The sequence below is a fragment of the Echiichthys vipera genome (assembly GCF_963691815.1).
Source record: "Echiichthys vipera genome assembly, chromosome: 3".
In the NCBI taxonomy this organism is placed as follows: Eukaryota; Metazoa; Chordata; class Actinopteri; order Perciformes; family Trachinidae; genus Echiichthys; species Echiichthys vipera.
The window spans coordinates 13,409,969-13,432,324 of record NC_139828.1 but is presented as its reverse complement, the minus strand read 5'-3'; the positions used below and the strand labels follow the sequence as shown (position 1 = coordinate 13,432,324).

The following is a 22,356-nucleotide window of genomic DNA, read 5'->3' as shown; positions in this document are numbered from 1 at the left end:
CAATTTCACCACACACGTGTCTGATGCAGTGAGTGGCATTAGTGTATAGGCAAGCATATTGACAGAGGGAATTCAGGGCAGTCTTTTTCATTATCTGTTTGCGAGATATTAAGTAATCTTTTAACAGAGATGGATGTTTTTCTGCTGAGCCCAGCTTTGTTGCGTCGTTTTAATCTCAGCCCTCTCTTCTCTTTCCAGGCTGGGCTTCCTCTTTGTTAGGAGGGGATGGCCGATCAGGCAGCTCCCCGGCTCTACCCAGAAAACAGCAGCCACGAGATAAATCTCCCGGGAACCTTTTAGAGGAATCACAGGATATGGGCACATTCACTCGAGACCGCAAGACTGGCTTCTTTAGCTCCTTCATAAAGAAGAAATCTTCCTCTTCTTCTTCTTCCTCCTCACCGTCCTCTCAGCTCCAACAGAACCTCCCGACGCCACCCAAGAGGAGCAGTTCTTTCCGGGAGATGGAAACGCAGCCTCACAAAAAATATGAGCCTACTGCTGATTTCAGCGCTCCACCTCCCCTACCCCAGTCAGACAGTCTCAGTGGCTTTTCTGCTTCTCCCTCTCACTCCCATGGAGAACCCACCCAGCCTCAGTCACGGTGCTGTGGGGCTGCTTTTGGACAAAAACCCTCCGGTGGGGGGCTTGCTTCCCAGGTGACTAGCGGCAGCAGTTGGAGTGGGTTGGCTGGTTTTTTTACCCCTAGACTCATCAAAAAGACCCTTGGGCTACGGACAGGCAAGACAACCGCTTCAGAGGAGGGTGGAAGTATAGCTGGAGGACCTAAACCCTTCCCTAGGTCAAATTCTACCTCCTCGATGTCAGCTGGGTTGCCAGACCTGGAGCGCATGGCTCTGACTTTACCCAGGAACCGCAGTGCTAAACCCCCTCTAGAAAGGACTGCATCCACAACCTCCCAGCCAGAAAACGGGGCTGCACGGCCCTCGGAAACTCTGCTGAGGAGAATGGATGAGGGCACTGCACAGATCAGGGAAAGGCCCAAAGCCAAGCTTTTACCCCGGGGGGTAGCTGCAGGGGTGAGGGCACCAGGGGTTGGGGGGGAGGTGGGGGAATCGGACAGTCTGTCAAGGGTCAGGGAGGCTAGAGAGGAGAGTGGGGGAGGACTGGACAGGCAGCAGAGTTGGTCATCTCCCTCTAAGTCTTCTAGTTCGAGTGCTTCAGCAGCTGCAGCAGGTGCGCCAACTCATAACCACAAAGTTCCAGTCCTTATCTCCCCCACACTGAAGCACAGCCCAGCTGACGTGCACCTGGTCGGGCTGGACTCTCAGGGGAACCGCTTTAAACTGCTGTCAGAGCACCAAGCAGATCGGGACAGGCCGCGGCTTGTGAAACCCAAGTGTGCTCCCCCTCCTCCTCCCACCCTGCGCAGCCTGCAACACTCCTACAGTGGCGACGGAGAGGAGCAGGTAGGGGGTGCACCGGTGGAAGTAAACGGAGACACATTGAAAGGTCACAGGTCAGGGCGACTGTCAGGAGGAGTGACGACGGGCAGACCATCAGTGCCGCCACCACAAGTGCCTCCTGCATCTTCCACCTCCTTTTCCTCATCCTCCTCTTTCACCACCAACACGACTCCCACCAAAATGGCCAATGGAGCCGCGACGACTGCTGCCAGTTCCAAAGTGGCACTGCGGCGAACAAGGCAGCAGGCGGAGAGGGTGCCCCTGGAGCGAGTTAGTCGCAAGGCCCTGCTGGAGTGCGCTGAGTGCCTGAGCAGCGCCCTCCACGCCAGCTCCGAAGGCCCGTCCAGCAGCCAGGTACTGGATGCTGGCCACCAGCTGCTAGACTACTGCTCAGGTTACGTGGACTGCATCCCTCAGATGAGGAACAAATTTGCCTTCCGAGAGGCGGTGGGGAAGCTGGAACTCAGCCTGCAGGAACTGAGGGCCTCGTCCTCAGGAGGTGGAGGGCTGAGTGGCGTGGGGCCCAACACTGTACTGGACAACCTGCACAGCTGTATTAAAGAGATTAGTGACGTAGTACAGAGGTAGCCACTGTGACAACACCAACCGTCATCCCTAACTACCCGACAGACTGCTTATATTCCCTTTTTTTATGTTTCTGGTTCTTTTGACAGCTTTTTGGGGGACAAAATGAGATGAATCTCTAAAGTACCTCAGAGAAATCACTACAAAATGTATTCTTTTTACTGTTTACAAATAACTGTTTCATAAAATGCCAGTGTGGACACTAATTTTGCTCTGACCTGTACATATTCAGAAACGTTTATACCAAACTAAAAGTGGTTTAAGTCGCACCATGAAATGTTTATCCCCATGTCTCCACCTAGCCATGATAAAGGCCTCTTTGTTAAATTAATCTCCGTCACATACTGAGTGAGGATGATAGTGGCTGTGCTCAGCCTTACTAAGAATACTAGACAACTGTTTCCACTGACGCAGCTCGAACAAATGAGTGAATCATCAGTTGGGTGTACCGTTTTTCACAGTCGAGTATTTTTCTCTGTCGGGGGGGAACTGAGTGAACATAAGCCATTTTTAAAGCCATTGAAACAACATAAGGATTCAATATGATTCAAGGTTTTGGGGTCTCAATTTAACACTTCTAGTATGTGTTCAGATTTCTTTTTTCTTATTTTCATTTCATTTTCATGACAGTCAGTTATTTCAAGTAGATGGACAAATGTGTCAAAATTATAAATCTCCCCAAAACTGCTTTTGTTATCGTATTAAAGCCTTGTTTTTGAGAATAATCCACCGTTATGACGCAGACATTCCCAGTTGTTGATATAAGACGACCAGTGAGAAAGACTGATGGGAACATTTACATCATTGAAAGTTGTGTGCATTTGACAAGCGTGTAAATAAGCGTGAATGAAACGTTAAGTGTACGTTACCACATACAGGCTTATCAAATCAAAAAAACAAAACAGAAATTATATAAATCTATTTTTGTTTATTCCACACAGTACTAAAACGGTGAATGAACGTGGGGTGTCTTATCATATGCTCAGCATATGTCTTTGCTTCACCTTTACACAGTGCCACATAAACGGGGTAAAGCCCCCAATCTCCTAAAGCATTTCAATATTTATGTCCAGTTATTCTTGCACACTGCATTTCTTATATGATGGAGCATTAAAAGAGTGAAGGGGGGAGAGGGGAGAGCACATGGTAGCGCATGAGCAGGTGAATTGGGACAGTATTTCTATAAGTGTCCCGAGTATGGAAAGTGCTGGATTCCCTGTAGCCTTGTCGTGTCCTCAGTGCCTCAAATTCTTCCATGTTTGAACACTGCGAAATGCAGAGACCTACTTTACACTAATCACACAGTACTGATCTCTCAACAAACAAACTGCAGTATGTCTTCAGCACATGAGTGATTTGTACATTATTTGGTTCAAAGAAAAATGCTTTTTAGAATGTCTATGTATGAACTTGAATTTTAAATTATTCCTGTTATTTTTCTTTTATTAAAAGCACAGACCTATTTTGAGAGAAAAGTTATGTAAATATTTGATTTATTTCATATCCAGGAAACAAAAGATTTATGTGTGGTAACAGCATAAAGAGCGATGTTTTTGACTGAAGAGTTGTATTGCAAGACTGAGGCTTATCCACCCAGATCTGAATATCTGCTTTATGAATGTATTATTCTTCCTTTCTGATCCCGGTCGAATGTTCATCTGCATGACTCTTTAATATCTTAAGGTGCCATTTCTTTATTTAATTTATTATATTTTCTTTTATTGGCCCATACTTCTAATTTTGGTCACACTAAATAAAATCCAGAAAAGGCTGCTCTGTTTTTTGAGCACAAAGAAAACTGTGTACAGCGCACACACAACTCACAACTTTCTTTGCTTTGGCTCACATCTTAATGTACACTGGATATGGCCTCAGACACATTGGTTCATTGACACATGCTGCATAATGAATACTATAAAATCTAATCTGTAAACACTGCAGGTCCATAACACTTTCAAAATGCCTGTTAATGACACTTGATGGATTGCCAAGTAAAAGTTTTGTTTTTGTCAACGTGTGTTTTGGTGCATTTCATATCATTTCATGTTCATGCGTGCCAGTATTTATGTCCAATTTCTTGCCAGACAGGATCCTTCGAGACAAACTGATGATTCATTTCTATTCACTGTGAGTTTTCAAATAACAAAGATGGGGGAAAATGCCATCCATCTTTTTCTTTCGTGATTCTCGGTGCCTTTTTGTGAACAATGATTTATATAACCTCACGTATCACTGCAAGTATTCACAGGTATGGCGATGTTAAAGTCCATCATTAAACAGGTTTTCTTTTGCCATGAGATTGTGATAAGCATATATAAATAAAGCATGCATTGGGAGGTTAATGGTCAGACGCAAACTTGAAACCGAAAGGTGCACTTTGTCTATGAAGATTATGTATTTAGATACTCCGTTACTAAGGCCATTTATTAGTGGCCATTATCACTATTAGTGCAGCCACATCTGATTATCTTTCCTCTCTTAACAATTGACACAAGAGTCTGCAGCACTCAACCCAAGCTGCTCTGTTGTCTCACAATCTGACCACGTCAAAGGTTTTGTCTGAGAAAAAATATTTTTCTAGGATCACCTAAAAACGTTTCTGTGGCTTTGTAGTGCATCTCTGTGGAGCAGGTTTCTCAAAAAGCCTTATCAAGAAAACATTTAATCTCCCAGGATCAAACACATTTTCCAGTCGCGACTGTTTTTGTTAGTTTTTTTAAAGAAATGGAACATGTAGATATTCAATCAGTGATTACGGAGTCAATACCTTGATTTGGAGCCAGTGTTTTTTTACTGAACCAACGCTGTTTAACATTTGAACTAACACATTTCTGCCCATTCTCATCATCAGTCTTCTGCATTGTCTCTATTTATGTTTCATGCATTTATCCTGTATATCTGTTGCTTTTTTTTTTTTTTTTTCCTGTCTCTGTTTTGGAGAACAGCTCTGGAGAATGTGTGTTCACATCATTATACCAAAGGCCACTTCTTCAGTTGTATGAGTGCAATGTAAACCAACACACAAAATAATGGAATATGTGAATCTAAACAGGGATAAAATGGCAGAGATGTTAACATTAACTTTTTTATTGTACAAAATATATATTTTGTGTTTTTGGTTGTTTTTTTTATTTAAAGCTCACGTTATATTACTGTGAAGTTTTGCTTATCAGTGTTAAGCCTATTGTAAATAATAAAGATATTGATGAATACTGTTTAATTTTGGTTGTTCATCATTCAAACATATCAGTTTCAGTAAGCACACTGCTAAGATGTCTGATAATTGTGAGATATCATTTAGTTGGCATAATCATTCATAATAGTAATTCATTATAAATAAAAAATAATATGAATAATAAATCATTCATAAGTAAATGGATAAACAAAAATACAATTTAAGATAATTCCACAGTAACAAATGACAGACTTATTACGGTGGGAGGGAAAGTGGACAATTTACTCAGTGACAGTACTTATGTACACTTTTGAGGTACTTGTACTTTACTTGAGTATTACTTCTACTCAATTCAATTCAATTTTATTTATAGTGCCAAATCATAACAGAAGTTATCTCAGGACACTTTACAGACTAGGTAAAGACCACACTCTATGATAAACATAGACCCAACAATTCCCCCGTAGAGTACGGTGGCAACGAAAACCTTCCCTATTACAGGCAGGAACGTCGGACAGACCCAGCTCTGTGGAGAACGGCCGTCTGTCTTGACCAGTTGGGGAGGAAGAAAAGGAGAGAGAAAGAGAGAAAAGACGGACAGATGGACAGAGACAGACACACTTCCAGTAACTATAATAATATCTATAGTAATGTGAATATGACCACTATGTTTAAGAGGGAATTGCACTTTTGAACTCCCCCACATTTGTTTCCCTGCTATAGTCACTAGTTGCTTTTCAGATTAAGAATTTAAAATCAAACATGATAAGTTAATAAATTATGATCTGTTGATATAGATTAAACCACCCAACAGTATTATGTAGCAGTCAAACTAGGTTCACCTTAAATGTTTGTGCATCAATAACATATAACATATGACTCTGAACACGCTGCACTTACTGTAGGTCTACTTCTAATACAGTATACTTGTTGTTTAATGGGGTGAATCCTTCTTTTACTCAGGTTAACAATCTAAATACTCCTTCCAACATTTGATACATGCATAGGATAACCCAAGATATGACACGAGGCACATAATCATCTTTTTTTTCCTTTTTCTATTTTTCCTTCTTTCGCAACTTTATTTGCAAATTCTCACAAACATCATATGACACAAACAGTACAATACTTTAAAAATACTATTTATATATACATATGGCAGTTATCCTTACTTAATAATTATAATAATAATAAACAATTAAGATAAGTGTGGCAAATAAATCAGTAAACATGGAGTGCTGTCCTTATCTCTAGTATTTAAATAGACCAGGTTCTTTCATTGTGAGTTGAGTGCAGTATATCCTATTTACAAGTAATTTTTCCTTTTAATGAACATTACAATCTTACATTATGATGACAAAACATAAGTACATTTAAGAAGAAAGACTACTGAAATTCACAATAAAATAATGAAAAACAATAAATACAAAGTAAACAAATAAATACAAAAAATAATAAATTTAAAGCTAGGCTTTATAATCACATGTCCTTGAAAAATATTGTATATCAGCTGTATACATATTTTTTATTATAAATAATTTGGATAGACTCAAAATAATTCAGAAATTCGATTCTGGAGGAATAAAAGGTTGCCGAGGATTTAGAAAATTGAGCTTATGGATGAGAACTTTTCCTTGTAGAATTAATAAGTTGACAATCCAACGTATTGTTTTGTTTATCATCTTGTTTAAATCCTCTTTTTTTTAAAAACAAAACCTTTATTTATCATCAGTTTTTAGATACACCATCTGGTGCACCTGGATCCTAGGTTACATCAGTGATGTAACCTAGGATCGTAGGGGGTTTCAGGTCTTTCAACAATCATACCCCCTCCCCTAGGCGACCCAGTCTGGGTGATCAAGTTCCAGCTTGTGTCCAGGTAGCGTTACTGCCCTACATGCCACGCCTCTCATCTCCTGATCCACAGCCACCTTGATGCCACTTCTGCAGCATTGGTGGCCAACTTGATGGCCCTTTGCTTACTGGCCCCAGTGATGCCAAGCATTCTGTAGGCCCTGCAGAGAGATTGGCCCACAAACCCTCGACATCCCACTTCGATCGGTTGACATATTGCTCGCCACCCATTGCTCCGGCAATCCTCCACAAGCTGAGAGTACTTCTCCCTCTTCCTTTCATTGACCTCCTCGATACGGTCCTCCCAAGGCACTGTGAGCTCCAACAGGATTACCTGCTTGGAGGTTACTGAAGTGAGCACAATGTCTGGCCTTAATGTTGTTCGAGCAACATCTTCTGGGAACTTCAGCTACTTACCCAGATCAACCAACAGCTCCCAATCACGGGCCGTTGCCAACAAGCCAGAAGATCTTCTAATATGTTTATTGGTACATTTGTAACTAATAATTTGGATTCCATCTAAGTAAAGTGTCTGTTGAGGCAGCCTTTCCTTAGCTCAAACACACAAGCTTCAAACCATTGATAGAACTAACTATAAATCTATATTCCCTGGGTTTGATGGAAATCTCATATGACATTATATGACCTTAAAAATATCCTTTAAAAGTATTTAAGTTTTTTTGACAATAGAGGGACTTATTTCCTTTAGTAATATACTCATTATTCCAAATGATTGTTCATCATCATCATCTTCATCAGCATCCTTCTCAGTGACGCCTGCCCACACCTTATCCGACTCCTCCCCGATCGTAGCCTGTTGTAAAGATGGCGTCCATCATGGAGGGGCCGCTCAGCAAGTGGACTAACGTAATGAAAGGTTGGCAGTACCGATGGTTCGTTTTGGACTACAATGCCGGCTTGCTGTCATACTACACGGTACGTTCAGTTCCACGGTTTGTAAATACTCAACTGATCTGCTCAAGAGGTTTAGACTGTAGAAGTTGTCGCTGTTTGTCAAACCTAAGTGGGCTAAGATGAGGGCCTTGTGTTTGTCAAGAGTTGGGAGTCTCAGCTGGCACAAAGAGGCGGGTCTATTTGATGACGGACACGTACCTTAGCCAATCGCAACGGTCCTCGAAGACCAACGGACGAATCGAGTGACAGTATTTTTTTCCCCTCACACTTCCGCTAAGGTAGCTAGCTAGCTAGCAAAGCTAAAGCTGAAATACACCGATTCGGTCAAACATTATAGTGAAATGTGAATAGTTAAGAACATTTAGGTGAGAGAGAGGCATAAACATGTATGTTGGCGAGACGACATGTGTCTCAGGTAGTTAAAGAAGAGTCCAAGCCCGCCGGTTCGCTTGCTAGCTATAAAGACTCCGCGGCAGGAGACAGTTACTGCTAACGTTAGTTAACATTACATTGTTTTTCTCAATCCCATGAATTCGTTGTATTCTGGTTAGTAATGTCGAGGGTAAAGCAGACAAGAGACTGTCAATTTAACTGTTAAAACAGGCTGTTGGGAAGATGACAACTACGTGCTGTCCACTCAGCGAGACGTCAAAGCATCCATTTATCTTGTGAAAAGTTATGAAAGTTGTAGTTTTTAGGTAACTCTATTGTCTTTAATGGGTGTCAACCAAAAGCCCGAGCCCTGGCTTATGCGGTTGTTTCGATAACTGTATGAAACTAATCGCTGTGATGCTCGGGATATGCTGCCTGCTGAGGCGTGAGATCAAATCTGTAGTTACTAAACATTTCAAGGGCAAAGCTCCACTGATCCAGAGGTGTGAACAAGTCAGTTCTGCTCGAGTCCAAAGTCAGACTGTAGTCTGGAGACAGAGCTGAACTCCTGAATCTGATAAATGTGCACTATCAAGTAAAAGCAGAACAGTAGTCTATAAGTCATTTCATACAGTGTCTGGTTTAGAGCTGAACCAATAAGTATATTAGTCAATTGACAGAACATTTGCAAGTATTTTTGATCTAATTTCCTTCAGTTCCAGCCCCTCAACTGGGAGGATTTGCGGCTTTCCCTTTATTTTATGACGATAATCATTTATTTTATGATTCATGGAATATATTTGAGTTTCAGCCTGTCGGTCAGACCAAACAAACTATTTGAATACATCACCTTCAGTTCTGAGATGTTGCGATAGGCACTGTTAACTATTTTCTGACATTTGTAGACAGAATGATTAATCACGAAAATAATCAGATAAGCAGATTACTTAACAATAAGCACTGTTAGTTGCAGCTCTTGAATAGCCTTTTGACACACAGGGCCACCTGACTTTGCGGTTTTATGCAGTCAGCCTTATCCCTGCAGTGCGTACTGACTGTATTAATCCCTGATTTGTTGTTGATTTACAGTCAAAGGACAAGATGATGCGAGGATCCAGAAGAGGCTGTGTGCGACTCAGGGTAAGATTTCAATTCAATTCAAAGGGGCTTTATTGCCATGGGAAACAGACATCTACATTGCCAAAGCAAGCGTCAAAAAAAAACAAAAAAGGTTCTCAGGATCAAGGCCATCCTTTTCCTGACAGGCAGTGGTCATTAACAAACTAAATGCATACTCTGCATGCTTGACTGAGTTGCTGCCATGATTTATTAGGTATTATGGAGGATTTTCACTCATCTCGGCTACTGTGCACACACTGTGCAGCACAACAAATCCCATGTATGGCCTCGGTGACCAGGTTTGCTTTGTCAGTTCTTTCTGAACCATAAAAGACTACACATAGAAGAGTGCCATTTTAATCCGATATATTACTTGCCTGATTTGTGGGCCTTGTTCAACAGGTGTAAATAGTTTCCCCTAGCTATATCCATCCCCATAACTCCACTTGTTTAGCTCCATTGTGTTTTCAGTATCGACTAATGTCCACTAGATGGCAGCAGCTAGCCTCCTTCTATACATGGTTTACTACTCATAAGGAGAGGGATGGAAGATTCCTAATGCAGTAGGATTTTCAAGGGACTGAGCCTACATAAGTGCTGAAAGAATGAAATGTATCCTCTTGAAAATGTAGGGTGTTTAATTTGTTTTGAGAGAAGCCAACAGGGAAGTAGATGCAGACATAAAATTTAGGAGTACATACATTGTTTTAGTAGACGAATTACACAACACTCAGGATCTTTGTGTCTCTCTCCTTTATTGAAGCAGTTGTGACTTTTTGTAAAAGGTGAAGTAGGGCCGGGCTTTTCTTCCTCATCCAAATTCCCATTATATCTGCCCATCCTAACCCTGTCAGTGTCATATCGCGTGTCTCTCTATTTGTCAGATGGTAAAGGCGGTAAAGTTTCTCATAAATTTTCACATAAGCTTTGGTGAAAGTGATATTTTATGCCACCACACCTGCTTTGAGAAAAAAGGAAATACTGAGTACACTGAAAATGTTTCCACTGATCTCACTGAAGGGAGGAAGTATCTCCTGAAACTACCTGAAAAGAGGATCCAGTGTCATTTATAGTCACATTCTCATGTGTCAGAGGTTTCATTTAGATAAGATAAGATATTCATTATGGAGCTGAAAAATTAATCGTTGTCAATGAAATCAATCAATTATATTAGCTATTGAGATTATTAACTCTACCTGCACTTGTATTTTGTTGTTTTATAACTCTTTATCAGTATATACTTTGAAATTTTGACACTGCTCAAGAAAAAACACTTATATGAAATAATTTCAACAAATTCAACAAATTATCAATTCTTAAACACTGCAAATGTTATGCCTCAGGAAGAATAAATAGACACGCCTATGTTCTGTATATTCAAAATTTTGCTTTCATCAAACCCTGATGGCCAAACCCAGAGCTGACTCTGTTTCAGTTTGTCACAAGGTATTTTTCCAGTTTTTCCAGTTGTCCCACTAAATCAGCCATAACTTTTAATGTAGCGTAAGTGCAAGTTAAGTTTCTAATTGAGTCAGATTATTCAAACTCTTTAGAAAAAGAGTTACCCCGTGTCAAAAAGTAACAAAACATAAGATCTGTATTAGGGCTTCCCCATCTTAGTCCTTTAGTTGAAAAGCCAGTCATTTTGTCAAGATTTCTTTAGTCGATTTGTCATTTTTTTATGCATTTCCATTGTGAATTACTTATTTCCAAGAAACTAATGATCACATCTCTGGTAAACACCAGATTGAAAATGATGCATTTGCATGATTTTTTGTGGTGAAACTCAGTTTTACAGATCTGTCGAGTTGATCGAATCATTTAATCATGTAGTTGAAGAAATCGTATGAGTCTTTGTCGACTAACAGCCCTAATCTATAGAAAAAAAAGACTTCCAAATCAGATCATGTCGTATAATTCATCCCTGTGATGAGGTTCAGCCATGAACAGTGTTTTAAAGAGGGGTTGTAATCTGTTTCTTCATGCGGACCCAGATACATTTATTAAATGCAGAATTTCTTAAGAACAGCCTCGCTCACAATGGAATTAACTTGATGTTTTCTTTAAATGATAGGGGTGAAATTAATCATACTTTTGCAGTTAGTTGGCTCTACTTTTAGTTGCTAGTTGCTCACTGAGAGTCTGAAACTAAATATCAATTTAAAATGGTAAGTAAAGGTCTTCAAGGTGGTGTTTTTGGAGCACTGTTGTATTGAACTGCAAAATATTTAACAGCTGTTCATGTTATCCACCGCCTGTAGTTGTTATTTTTATTACTTTCTGGCTTTCTGTTTAAGGAAGCTCTGAGTCACACACCCTGTTTCGGTTGCTAGGAGCTAATGTCCCAGCTAGCCAGCGGGCTGTTTCTCTGCAGTTCTTTTTCTCCCATCCGCTGCTTGCTGCCGGTCCCTGGTGTCCATTTCTCTCCACCCTTCCCTACCATTCTCCTCCTTCGATTTCCCAAATCCCACCTCCTCCCCTCCTTTCTTCTCTGACATGTTCCAAAAGGCTGCACTCGCTTGTGTGTGTGTGTGTGTGTGAGAGAGAGAGACTCAGAGAAGCCTGAGTGATTGTTAGAAAGAAGATAAGGCAAGAGGAGACAGAGCTTTTGAAGGGGATAGAGTGAGGTGCTGAGAGGGACCACGGGTAATTTATAATGGAGAGCTTGTCAGGGGTTGCTGTAACACGTGGAGGGCATGAGGATAGAAATGGAAAGTGGAAATTGACGTGTCCCGCTGTCTGACTGCCTTCTCTCTCTCTTTCTCTCTCTCTCTTTGTGTTTGCCCAGGGAGCCGTAATCGGCATTGATGACGAGGACGACAGCACATTCACCATCACTGTGGACCAGAAGACTTTCCATTTCCAAGGTGAGATGTCCCCCTTTTCATTATGTTCTCGTTATTCTCCCTCTTCTCTGTGTTGCCATCACTGGCTTTCTTTCTCTGTGATCTCTTTTTGCATCCATCCCTGCTGTTCATTTGCTCTCTCTGTCTCTCTCTGTGTGTGTCTCTCTCTCTTTCTCTCTCTCTCTGTCTCTCTCACTCTCACTCTCACTCTTTTCCTCCCCGCCTTTGAAAGACTTGGATTGGTCTGCTCCGATGCCAGGAAACGCATGCACACAGGCATCTACACAATGTCAAAGTGTGCTGCCTTCATATGAGCTTTTTCTTCCTTCCCGCGGAACCTCTTCAAGTTGAACGTATTTCTGTAGATAAACAAGATTAGTTCCACTGCAAGTTAGGCAGATACCTCTGGAACAGAACGAGCAAGTAAGGCTTCTTTTTTTTTTTATCTGGCCGAGGAGGAAGATTGCTGCTTGTGTATCTCTGCAGTTGAGCCTCTGGGAATAATAAGAGAATACTGCTGAGCTGGAGGCTGAGCTCAGGTCTCTTCTGGCTGCTGCCGCTGTTCGCCCTTTGCTACACCGCTGCCGACGCTTGCTGTCTACCAACCAGTCATTCCATAGGGACAGGATTGGCTCCCAGCAACAGCATCGGCCCCCTCCCGTCCTGCCAACCCTTCCCTCTTTTTTGACGGAGCTGTCCAGTCCAGTACAACGCAGACACTCTTTTTTTTTTTACTCTTTCACTCCAGCAGGTCTTTAACTAACCTTCTCCACCTTTCCTTCATTTCTGTCCTTCCATCTGTCCATTTGTATCCATTCCCTCCCCCCTGTCAACACCTAACCCCCCCACACTTTACCACCAGCACTGCCCCCTTCACCTCCTTCTTGAGGGTCACAAGCCACAGTCCATGGGCCCCCCGCCCCTCTCACCTCCTCCATGCCCTCTCCCATGTCTGTGTTCCGAAGCTGTATGCTGTGGTTCTACAAACGGAAGGGTAAGGAGAAAACCGTGCACGTCTCATGGTCCGCATGCATGCCAGTCCCGGGCAAAAGGATCAAGAGGAGGCGTTGTTTGTGTGTTTTTTGGGATGTTTAGTTAGGGTGGAGCAGTATGTTCTGTAGCACTCGGGTGTACTGTTTTGTCATCAAGGCTCAAGATCGGTGTGAATTGGACTTGTTTAGTGGCTGTGAGGAGTATGTCCTGAATCAGTCAAATGTTTGTACAGACTAGGTGTGTTATTTAAAAAAGGATGTTTGTCGTTACTAGTATTTGTTCTGCTCTTCACTGGTTTTGCTGGTTTGGCTGAATGATGTAATCTAAGTTTTTGCAGATGTTTATAGAGATGTGTTTGCCAATGAATGATGGCTTAAATGTCATGGTCTTAAGTTCTTCTTTGTCTTTGGCATCTGCTGTTATGCCTGTGAGTTAAAGGTGCATTTGTTGAATTTAATTTTTTATGTTAGTGGACTTTATCTGAGTTACCTTAGACTAAAGGACTAACACATTAGGGAACCGGCAAAAAGCAGCAATGTATGCAAAAAATATTCTTATTTAATGAGTCCAAGTGTAAGAGCATTATTGGAAAATCTTCATTAATGCAGTCAAAGATTTACAATGCGTGTAGTGAATATGAAAATGAAGATTTCATTATCTACAAGTTATTAGCATTTGTAGAGATCATTGTTGTAAATGTTTCTTTACCAATGACAATTTAAATGACATTTATTTAGTTCAACTAAATCAGCAGTGTGGGGATGAGTTTGAGAGCAGCGAATTTAGCACAGAACAGTCTGAATCTTGGCAGCACATTGTGACCCCCAATGATCATGTTTTTGTTATAGAGAAAGCAATGATACGTCTTCAGATACCTGAAAAGTCCTGACCATCTCAGGTATCACTACTGGAAGAGTGGGCAGAAAATTAGCACTATGTGTGTTTGTGGCAAGAGATTCTAGATACGTCAGCTGTTAGCTTGGATATCAAGATGTGCACAGGATGTTGGCGAGAGCTCATCCAGGAAGAGGAGCATGCAGAGGTGGAGGAAGCTCGCTACAGCAGAATGTGCGAGTAGGGGGAAGATCACCTGGGCAGAACTCTGGAAGGTGGAACAGCATCGATTCAAGTTCTTGATCCAGTCAGTGTATGATGTCCTCCCCAACCTGTTAATTTGGGGCTTAGTGGAATCACCTGCTTGCCAACTCTGCCAGAAATGGGGATCCTTGGAGCACATCCTTATCTGCTGTTCAAAGGCCTTGGAAGGGGGGCGCTACCGCTGGTGTAGGGGCTTTGCAGGCCAGTCTTTTCACCGGGTCCTAGGACTCTTAGGGATTTGTGAACTATAAAGGAAAATAGTCATCAGGGACAAACTAGAAGCTGCTGGAAAAGCTTCCTGTGGGACCTGTTTGAAGAGGGGTGTTGCTTGGAATACTGGCTATCTGGACACAACTTCGAGCTTGATCATTTCTGGCTGGGTGATAAGACCTGAAACACCTGATAACCCCTGGTCCATCACTGAAAACGTTTCAGATTGCACCACCAGGTGTATCAAATAACCAGTGACGGGTACATTGCTGATACACAACTCATTATCAAAGTGTGTGTCGTGTTTTGGTGTAAAAATGTTTCCAAGATTGAGTCATGATACATCCTCTTACGGGACAGTCCAGCTCACAGGATGAAGTGTGGTTCTGAGCCGGCCTGCCACTGTGCTAGCCCGGAATTCAGCTTTGTGCTGTCTTTCTATTTAGAGGAGCATCCATTATTCATCAGCCCCTCTCCCCCGGCAGTGCATCAGAGTTGCCTGAGAGCCCTTTAGCTTTCCTTTTACTCTTCCCCCCTCTCTGCTCTCACTTGCCTCCTCTTATCTACAGTAGCTACCAATCTCTCACCTTCTCCTCCCTCTTTGTCAGACCGCCCGGACCATCAGTTCAGGATGAGAGAACCCCTTATACTTTCATCCTGTCTCCAGGGTCCCCCCTCACTTTAACATAACCTACACTGTCTGTTGTCATCTTTTTTCAAACACCACCTCGGTCATCAATTTTTTTTTACCACTGTGGGACTCAAGTTGCAGAATTCCTGAAATGTTCTGGGTGGAAACTTATAATGGGAATTTACAGGAAATAACAGGAATAATATGGAAATATACGGGTTATAAAGTTAGGCTTTATTAACCTTGTCATATACAGATAGAAACAAACATTAATTTGCAAATACATAATGCGAAATGTGCCTTGCAGTGATTTAGCTAGCTAGCGGGTTAACTAATGGGGAAAGGTACTTTAAAAATTCCAGCCAACAGCCTGTGTTTTCACTTAGGGTTTAAAGTGAATGACTAAATTATAAAATAAATGTTTTTCAATAAAGACTGAATAGAAATACCGTATTTTTCGGATTAAAAGTCGCTCCAGAGTATAAGTCGCACCCCCGGCCAAACTATGAAAAAAACTGCGACTTATAATCCGAAAAATACGGTAGATTGATTTAAAATCCTTATAAGTATGCCCATAAAGCTATACTCTGGTAACATGGTAACAGCCAGCTAGCAAAAGCTAGTAGAAGGTGTTAGTTATAAACAAGTTAAACAGTGTACTTTGCTTCAGGCTACTATCTGCTGGTTCACTGAAATATCATAAAAAAACATCAAATATTATCCCCAGTAAAATAAACAAAACTTTCATAAAAGCATGTAGTCCTTTAGCTCAGACAGTGCAGTAGTGTTGGCAGTATTATGGGCGGCTGCACATGTGATGGCAGAATGCAGAGGGCTGTAATTTAACTAAATTCCTATTTAATGGGATGCTGGCAAAACATTTATGTGATGGAAGAGTGTGCTGCTGAATGCAGTGCATGGTTACAGTTCAATTAAACGGGCAAACGTTTAACCAAAACAGGCCATAAGACCTAGTATTACTTTTGTGTGTGTGTGTATCAAAACAAACCATCTGATGAATCAGTTTACCGCCATCCCACAAATAAGTTCACTATTAAAAGGCATATAACAATACATTTGAATTGAAATTGTGAAAAAAAAATAATTCCTAAGCAGATTCCCAAGCATTACTCCCCTTTCCAGAAATTTCTTGGATATTTTCTAAGCCCTTTGCAACCCTGTTCAAGACTGCATCTGGTGTGTTTTGTTAGAAAGATGTTCCCAAATGCAGATCACACATGGCTCACTCCACCTCTTTGCACCACATTTAGGTAACTACCACTATATTGACAGCACATCAGACCCCCTGTCCTCCCTCTGGAGCATGTACTGAAATATTTTATCAGCTTGTCTGAAGGTGGCAGCAGGAGAGAGAGAAGAGGGGAGGGATGAATAATTCACAGAAGCCTTTTGGAGGAGGAGGAGCAGCATTATGGGGAGAGGCTGATCATTGTACAGGAAAATATTTGTTTGCCTCAACGTGATATCTGTCTGTGTATGTATGTGTGGTTATTGTCTACCACACTAATTGTTGTAATTGTGTATTAGCACCATCTGTGTTTTCTGCAGTCAAGGTAACTGTTACTACCAGTATCTTCTTTTATGTACATTTAATTCCCAAATTTGAACCTTCTAATAGATATTAAGTTAATTGAGACAAAGAGTACCTGGAGCCACATAAAATCAGTGGAGCAGAAGATGGTTGTCTGGTTAATAACCTGCCAAAGAAACAATTACAGAAGATCTAAGGATGTAACATCATGTGAAAAACTGGAAAAGCTTTACAGGCTTGTCCTTGGCCACGATAATTTTATTTTGTGACTAATTTGGCTGTAGAATGAAGTGACAGAAACGTATTGTCTTGCTTACTTTACAGGTCGACCAAATATCAGCTTTCCGCATGTAAATGACCAATGATAATAATAATAATATTACTTTTTTACGTGGATATATGCCATATTCAGAATGCAATTACAGAGTAAATAAAAACAATATAAAATGCGTCTACGAGCCAAGGCCTGCAATGTCCTTGGTTCAAGTCCATTAACGCCCCATCGGCTCTTTACTGTAGTATATACTATGTAATAAAAGCAAAAGTGGCAAATCAATTTTTGAAACATGAAATTAATATTAATATCAAGTCGACAGATTAAATGACATATACGTGATATTACCTTACATGGTAGTTGGTAAATTGCTTGAGAAAGAATGCAGGCACAACTTTTTTTTCAGACTGAAGAACAAAGAGAAGAAGAGCAAATGATCACTGACACTTGTAATCTTGGTTCCAAAACCTGGATATGTAATTGTGGTTTTGTGTAAGGAGTACTGAGTGACTCTAGATTACCTTTCAAATGTTCTATTTATGAATGCTCAGTTTACTCCCACATTCAGTCTGGTACGTCACACAGATTAGTTTTGATTCTGATGGCCTTCTCAGTATATCATTTAAGATATTAGTTGTTTTGCTATTGGCCTCTTGATGTCGCAGCTCTACCCATCATATAATCCATAACGGATTAGTTTAGCCATTGATTGGTGGTGAGGGGTTGTATCATGTGGTCAAATGACATTAACACATTTCCTTTGTCGGAAATGTATTTGTCTGGTATCAGTTCCCCATGCTGGATATGAGGTGACCTCCACTGTCAATGTGGACATCAGGGTACTGAACTGCAGCCTGACTGTCGGCTTTATGTAGAAACTCAGTGTTTCATTTGGCGTCAAGTATCTTATGTTCAGGCATTTCAGTTTGCAACTGCAAACAGCAACTCACTTCGTATATCTTTATCTATCATGGGTCTTGATCCAATATCTGCCAGGGTCTGTCTGTAATTATGAGGGAAGGTGTGTGTGTGTGTGTTGGATTTTATTGGTTTGAGGTACAGTACTTCCTGTATGTATGCGCCTGTTCTTCTAATAGCCTTGCTGTGTCTGGCTGCTTTCCTCTAGCACAGAAGCATCAGAGCCCTAGGTAATAGGGTTTAGTCAGCACACCTTACTCTGTTACACTACTTAGCAGCTGGGCTTTGATACTGTGTCTAGTGCTGTCCATACCAAGAATGATGACTATAAATATGTTGTTTTAGAAATCGTTCTCGCTCAAGTGGAGTCCACACCACAACTCTAAAAACGACAGTGGCAAAAAATATCATTGGGATAAGTTTCAGAGCAATTTGATGGACGATAGAAACCCTACAGTCAAACCAAATCCCTCCGAATTCACAGGGTATTACCCCCCATGGTGCTGCTGAAAGACTCACGGCTAGACTGTATTTTTATTAATAAGAATAATGACATATAAAAGCCATATCAAGTACTTTTTAAATGTCGTATCTGTCGTTTTCTGACTACCTCTTTAATGTAAGCTAATTGATGACATTTAGAAAAGCCATGCAGAAGACGAGGGATATGTGGGGCTCTCATGTGCAGCTTGTGCTTGGCGCCACTGTTTACAGAGTGTTATCGCTTATCAGTGTGGATGCTCACATCACTTTGGATACCATAGTAGTTAAAGTTCTTGGTGTGGACGACCTTTCACACTCTTACAGGGTTGAAACAGCATTGTCAGGTTTGTGCAATTATAAGGAAATAAAGAGAACTTAGTGACTTTTAGACTGTTGTTCCTCTAAACAGTTTGATAATTGCTTGAAAAACAGCCTCTAACAAGCTCTTTAAACCTTGTAAAAAGATTTTTACTACTCAGAATCTAGAATATTTTCCTCATTCATATGTATATCTTATATGAAATGACATTCTAGATACATTTAACCTAGACATTATCCGTTCTTCCTGGGTTTATCTTATATGTGCACCTTATGGTTACATGACTTTGTATATTTCGTAGTAACACTCACCAGGTAACAGGATACCTGCTCTACTTCACTGTGGTCAGATAGTTGTGATTTGTACCCTAATCTTGTCATATTTTGTCTACTCATCTAGCTTTGGCTTGTCCTCCTCCACTTTGTCTGTATCAAGACAAATCAATATTTTAAGGACAAACAACTTGCTGTTTTTTGATAATATGTAACTGCAGTTTAACAAAGGAGGTTCATGTCAAATAATGGCTCACTGTCGTGACTTGCAGTATCTTGCCTCATGTGACTGGCCTACTGGCTGACAGGCTCTAGATTTGCTGAGTTGACTGACTGCTCATACCTAATGTCATTATGGTGTACGTGTGAGCCACAAAATAGGGCAAAGATTGTACTTGCAACACAGTTCATACAGTTGGAGTATTTGTTGCATAGCCCTGCCACTGCCTCTCCTCTGACATGAATAGAGCTACTCAACATTAGCCGCGGTAGTCTGTTCCTCTGGAGAGTCTGTTTGGCTGAGGGAAATTGAGAGGCCAGTGAGGCGCTGTCTGAGTGGATTGGCCTGAGCCTCGGCTACCTTTTTAATGTCTTTAAAAGCTTTGCTGCTGTAGCACCAGCTCAGCCATTCATCTGCTGTACTGTCTTGTTTCCAGCTCAATGAAAAATGCCTTTTACACAGGATATAGTTTACCAGCTAATTCTGTGGCATACGCATATCTTATTAACTCCTTCTTTCACAGCATTGAGAGTTGATTTTATTTTGACATAAGCTTACTTCCCATACAAAAACTAAAAAATATTTTATACATTTCGAAATACAGTCTATGAATACCTACAGCATTTGCATAAATGCTTCAACCTGAGCAGATGTATTCAATCCTGGTCGTATGCTGATGATAGTTGGTAGGGGACAAAATATTGTATCTCTGTATTAGGAATGGGCGTGAGTGATCGATTCCTTGAGTAGTCCTCGTTTAAAAATTAACTCGATTGGTAAACAGCACTCAAGTTGTTTTTTTTGTGTGCGCGTGCACTCATCTCTTGCTTCTGCATTTGACCCGAGACACAAACCTTAGACTTTTGGAACCAGCTGCACCATTCTAAAGAGGTTGTGTGACCTACATGATGGGGTTACTGTGCAAGGCCCAGACGACATGAAGGGGGAAAGTAGTAACGTTCAGGGCCGCAACGTCTCAAGCACAGAGGCACTGAACACCCTCTTCAGGAAGGACTCATTTGAAAATATAGATGTCAACGAGCTCAAAGCTTGTTTCCGTGACCATTCTTCATCAGAATAACTCACTGGAGTGGTGGAAGTCCAACAAGCACAGGTACAACCCCTGCTGCTACCTGCCACCTCTGTGCCAGCGGAGCGCCTGTTCTCCACATCATTAACAGAATGCGGACGCAAATTTAATTTAGCTTATGGTAAGGAGACAATGTTTTGAAGTTGTGCTTGTGAAAAATAAATCCTTAAAGGGGAACTGTGACTCTTTTGATTGAGAATAAGCATTACGTGTTGGGTAGGCTGTATTGCTGTGCATCATTATTCCTGCAGGAAGATGCGTTGCAAAAATAGATTTGGGGAAAAAGAATACTCGATTGGCCCTCAAGGAATTGATGCGATCCCTTGATCTTGGAATTAACTACTCTTGCCCATCCCTACTCTGTATGCCTTTGGCACCAAAAACCTAATGTGTGCCTTCTGCAGTTTGTGCGTGTGTGTGTGTTGCACTAGTCAGGGCCTGTTTTGGGTCACTGTTGAATGTCACCGGCAGTCTGTTTGTTCTCTGTCTTTGCTCTGAGGGTGCAGCCTCGTCCGGCTCCGTTTCACACTCCGACCCCAAAGGCTCCATGTGGAATAAACAGGCGACAGTCAGTACTGCATCACCACTCTGAAGGAGCTTTAACCCCTAATTTTCTTACAGTGATCACAAGGGTATTGATTGTTTAGGTATTGATTCACACATAAGACTGGGTATCAAAGCTGAATACTCCGTATAGATTCTGTGTGTTTATGTATTTGATCAGTTACTGCTTTAAATCATTCATTTTTTTACTGTATTTATAAAGTAAAAATGTCTAGTTTCACTTAACGATTATCCAATGGAAAGAACGCATATACTTAAATCTATCACATGAAAGTAAACTTTCTTTTAAGCTATTTAAGCTTCTATTTAGACACAGGCATACCGGGACTGCCTTGCTCACAAGTCTAATTTTAAAAGAACAGTTCCAATTTTTAAGCAACATACTCATTTGCTGTCTTGCTGAGTTAGTTGAGAAGATCAAGACCACCCTTATATTGGTAAATGAAAAGCTACAGTGAGGAGACTGTTTGCTTAGTTTAGCATAAAGACTGGCTCATGTGCCAAACTGTTCCTTTTGAGGAATTTTCCTGGGCATTTGCCATTTGAAAGGTCAAGACATCTTACTGCATTTGATTTTCAGCCAGGAAATTATTTACTCATCGAATCTGTTTCTTTATATTGTCTTCTCTGTCTATTTTGATCTGTGTTGTTTACTGAAGCCGTAAAGCACAGTGTTTGCCTCTTTAATATCTACATTGGGTTATACAAATAAAGCTTGAGGTTATTGTCTTATTTGTGAAACTGCATTAACATATGATTATATATTATTCAGCCCTGAACATGAAGTTAAGCAGAATAAAGGTAATTTAGATAAAAAGCAAACTGTAATTTTTAGATGAATACCCAGCGTCCTTCACTGTTTCACCAGTTCTCATGTCATTTCAGTGTTGCCTTGGTTTCATTAGTGTGTAACACAAGTGTAATGGCTACTGATGGTGTCTGTATGGAAAAACGTGGCTCACTGGGCGTGTCTGTGTGCTTCTGCCCTCAGCCCGAGATGCAGACGAGCGGGAGAAGTGGATCCACGCCTTAGAGGGAACTATCCTCCGTCATACCCTCCAACTCCAAGTATGTAACCATACACTTGTTTGTAAATGTGTGAGTTTCTATTTGTCTGTGTCTTTAATTCCTCCCCTACAGTTCCCAGAAAAAAGTGATTTTGCTGTGTGGGGCTCCTTGATGCCTGTTTATGCTAATTCCTGTCAGCATCTATGAAGTAACATTACATTTATTTTTACATAACGTATTTTGCCATCCATTTGCCAAAGCAAACATGCTATTCCTTGTAAGACCTGAAGAGTACTGGCATAGATGTAGTCAAAAAGAGGATTGGTGAATGGTGAGCAAATATGGAAACCATAAAGTGAAGATAAATATGTAAACTAGATATAAAAGCTTTCATTTGAGGATTTTTATTGAAACTGAGATTGTATGTATTT

At 41.0% G+C, this 22,356-nt stretch overlaps 2 protein-coding genes across 6 annotated transcripts in view; both read left to right on the top strand.

The window, feature by feature from the left end:
* Window positions 1–5,227, top strand: part of abl2 (c-abl oncogene 2, non-receptor tyrosine kinase) — a 28,094-nt gene extending 22,867 nt beyond the window's left edge. For all 4 annotated transcript variants that reach the window (XM_083940404.1, XM_083940403.1, XM_083940405.1 and 1 more), the window contains exon 11: window positions 199–5,227. In XM_083940404.1, the coding sequence (XP_083796530.1) occupies window positions 199–2,015 (1,817 nt within the window). In that variant the 3' untranslated portion in view covers window positions 2,016–5,227. The remainder of the gene's footprint in view (window positions 1–198) is intronic.
* Window positions 5,228–7,866: 2,639 nt separating this feature from the next.
* osbpl9 (oxysterol binding protein-like 9) overlaps window positions 7,867–22,356 on the top strand; it is a gene marked incomplete at its 5' end in the record, with an annotated part of 32,587 nt that continues 18,097 nt past the window's right edge. For both annotated transcript variants that reach the window (XM_083940381.1, XM_083940380.1), the window contains 4 exons: window positions 7,867–7,977; window positions 9,418–9,468; window positions 12,236–12,314; window positions 21,909–21,985. In XM_083940381.1, coding sequence (XP_083796507.1) covers window positions 7,867–7,977; window positions 9,418–9,468; window positions 12,236–12,314; window positions 21,909–21,985 — 318 coding nt within the window. The remainder of the gene's footprint in view (window positions 7,978–9,417; window positions 9,469–12,235; window positions 12,315–21,908; window positions 21,986–22,356) is intronic.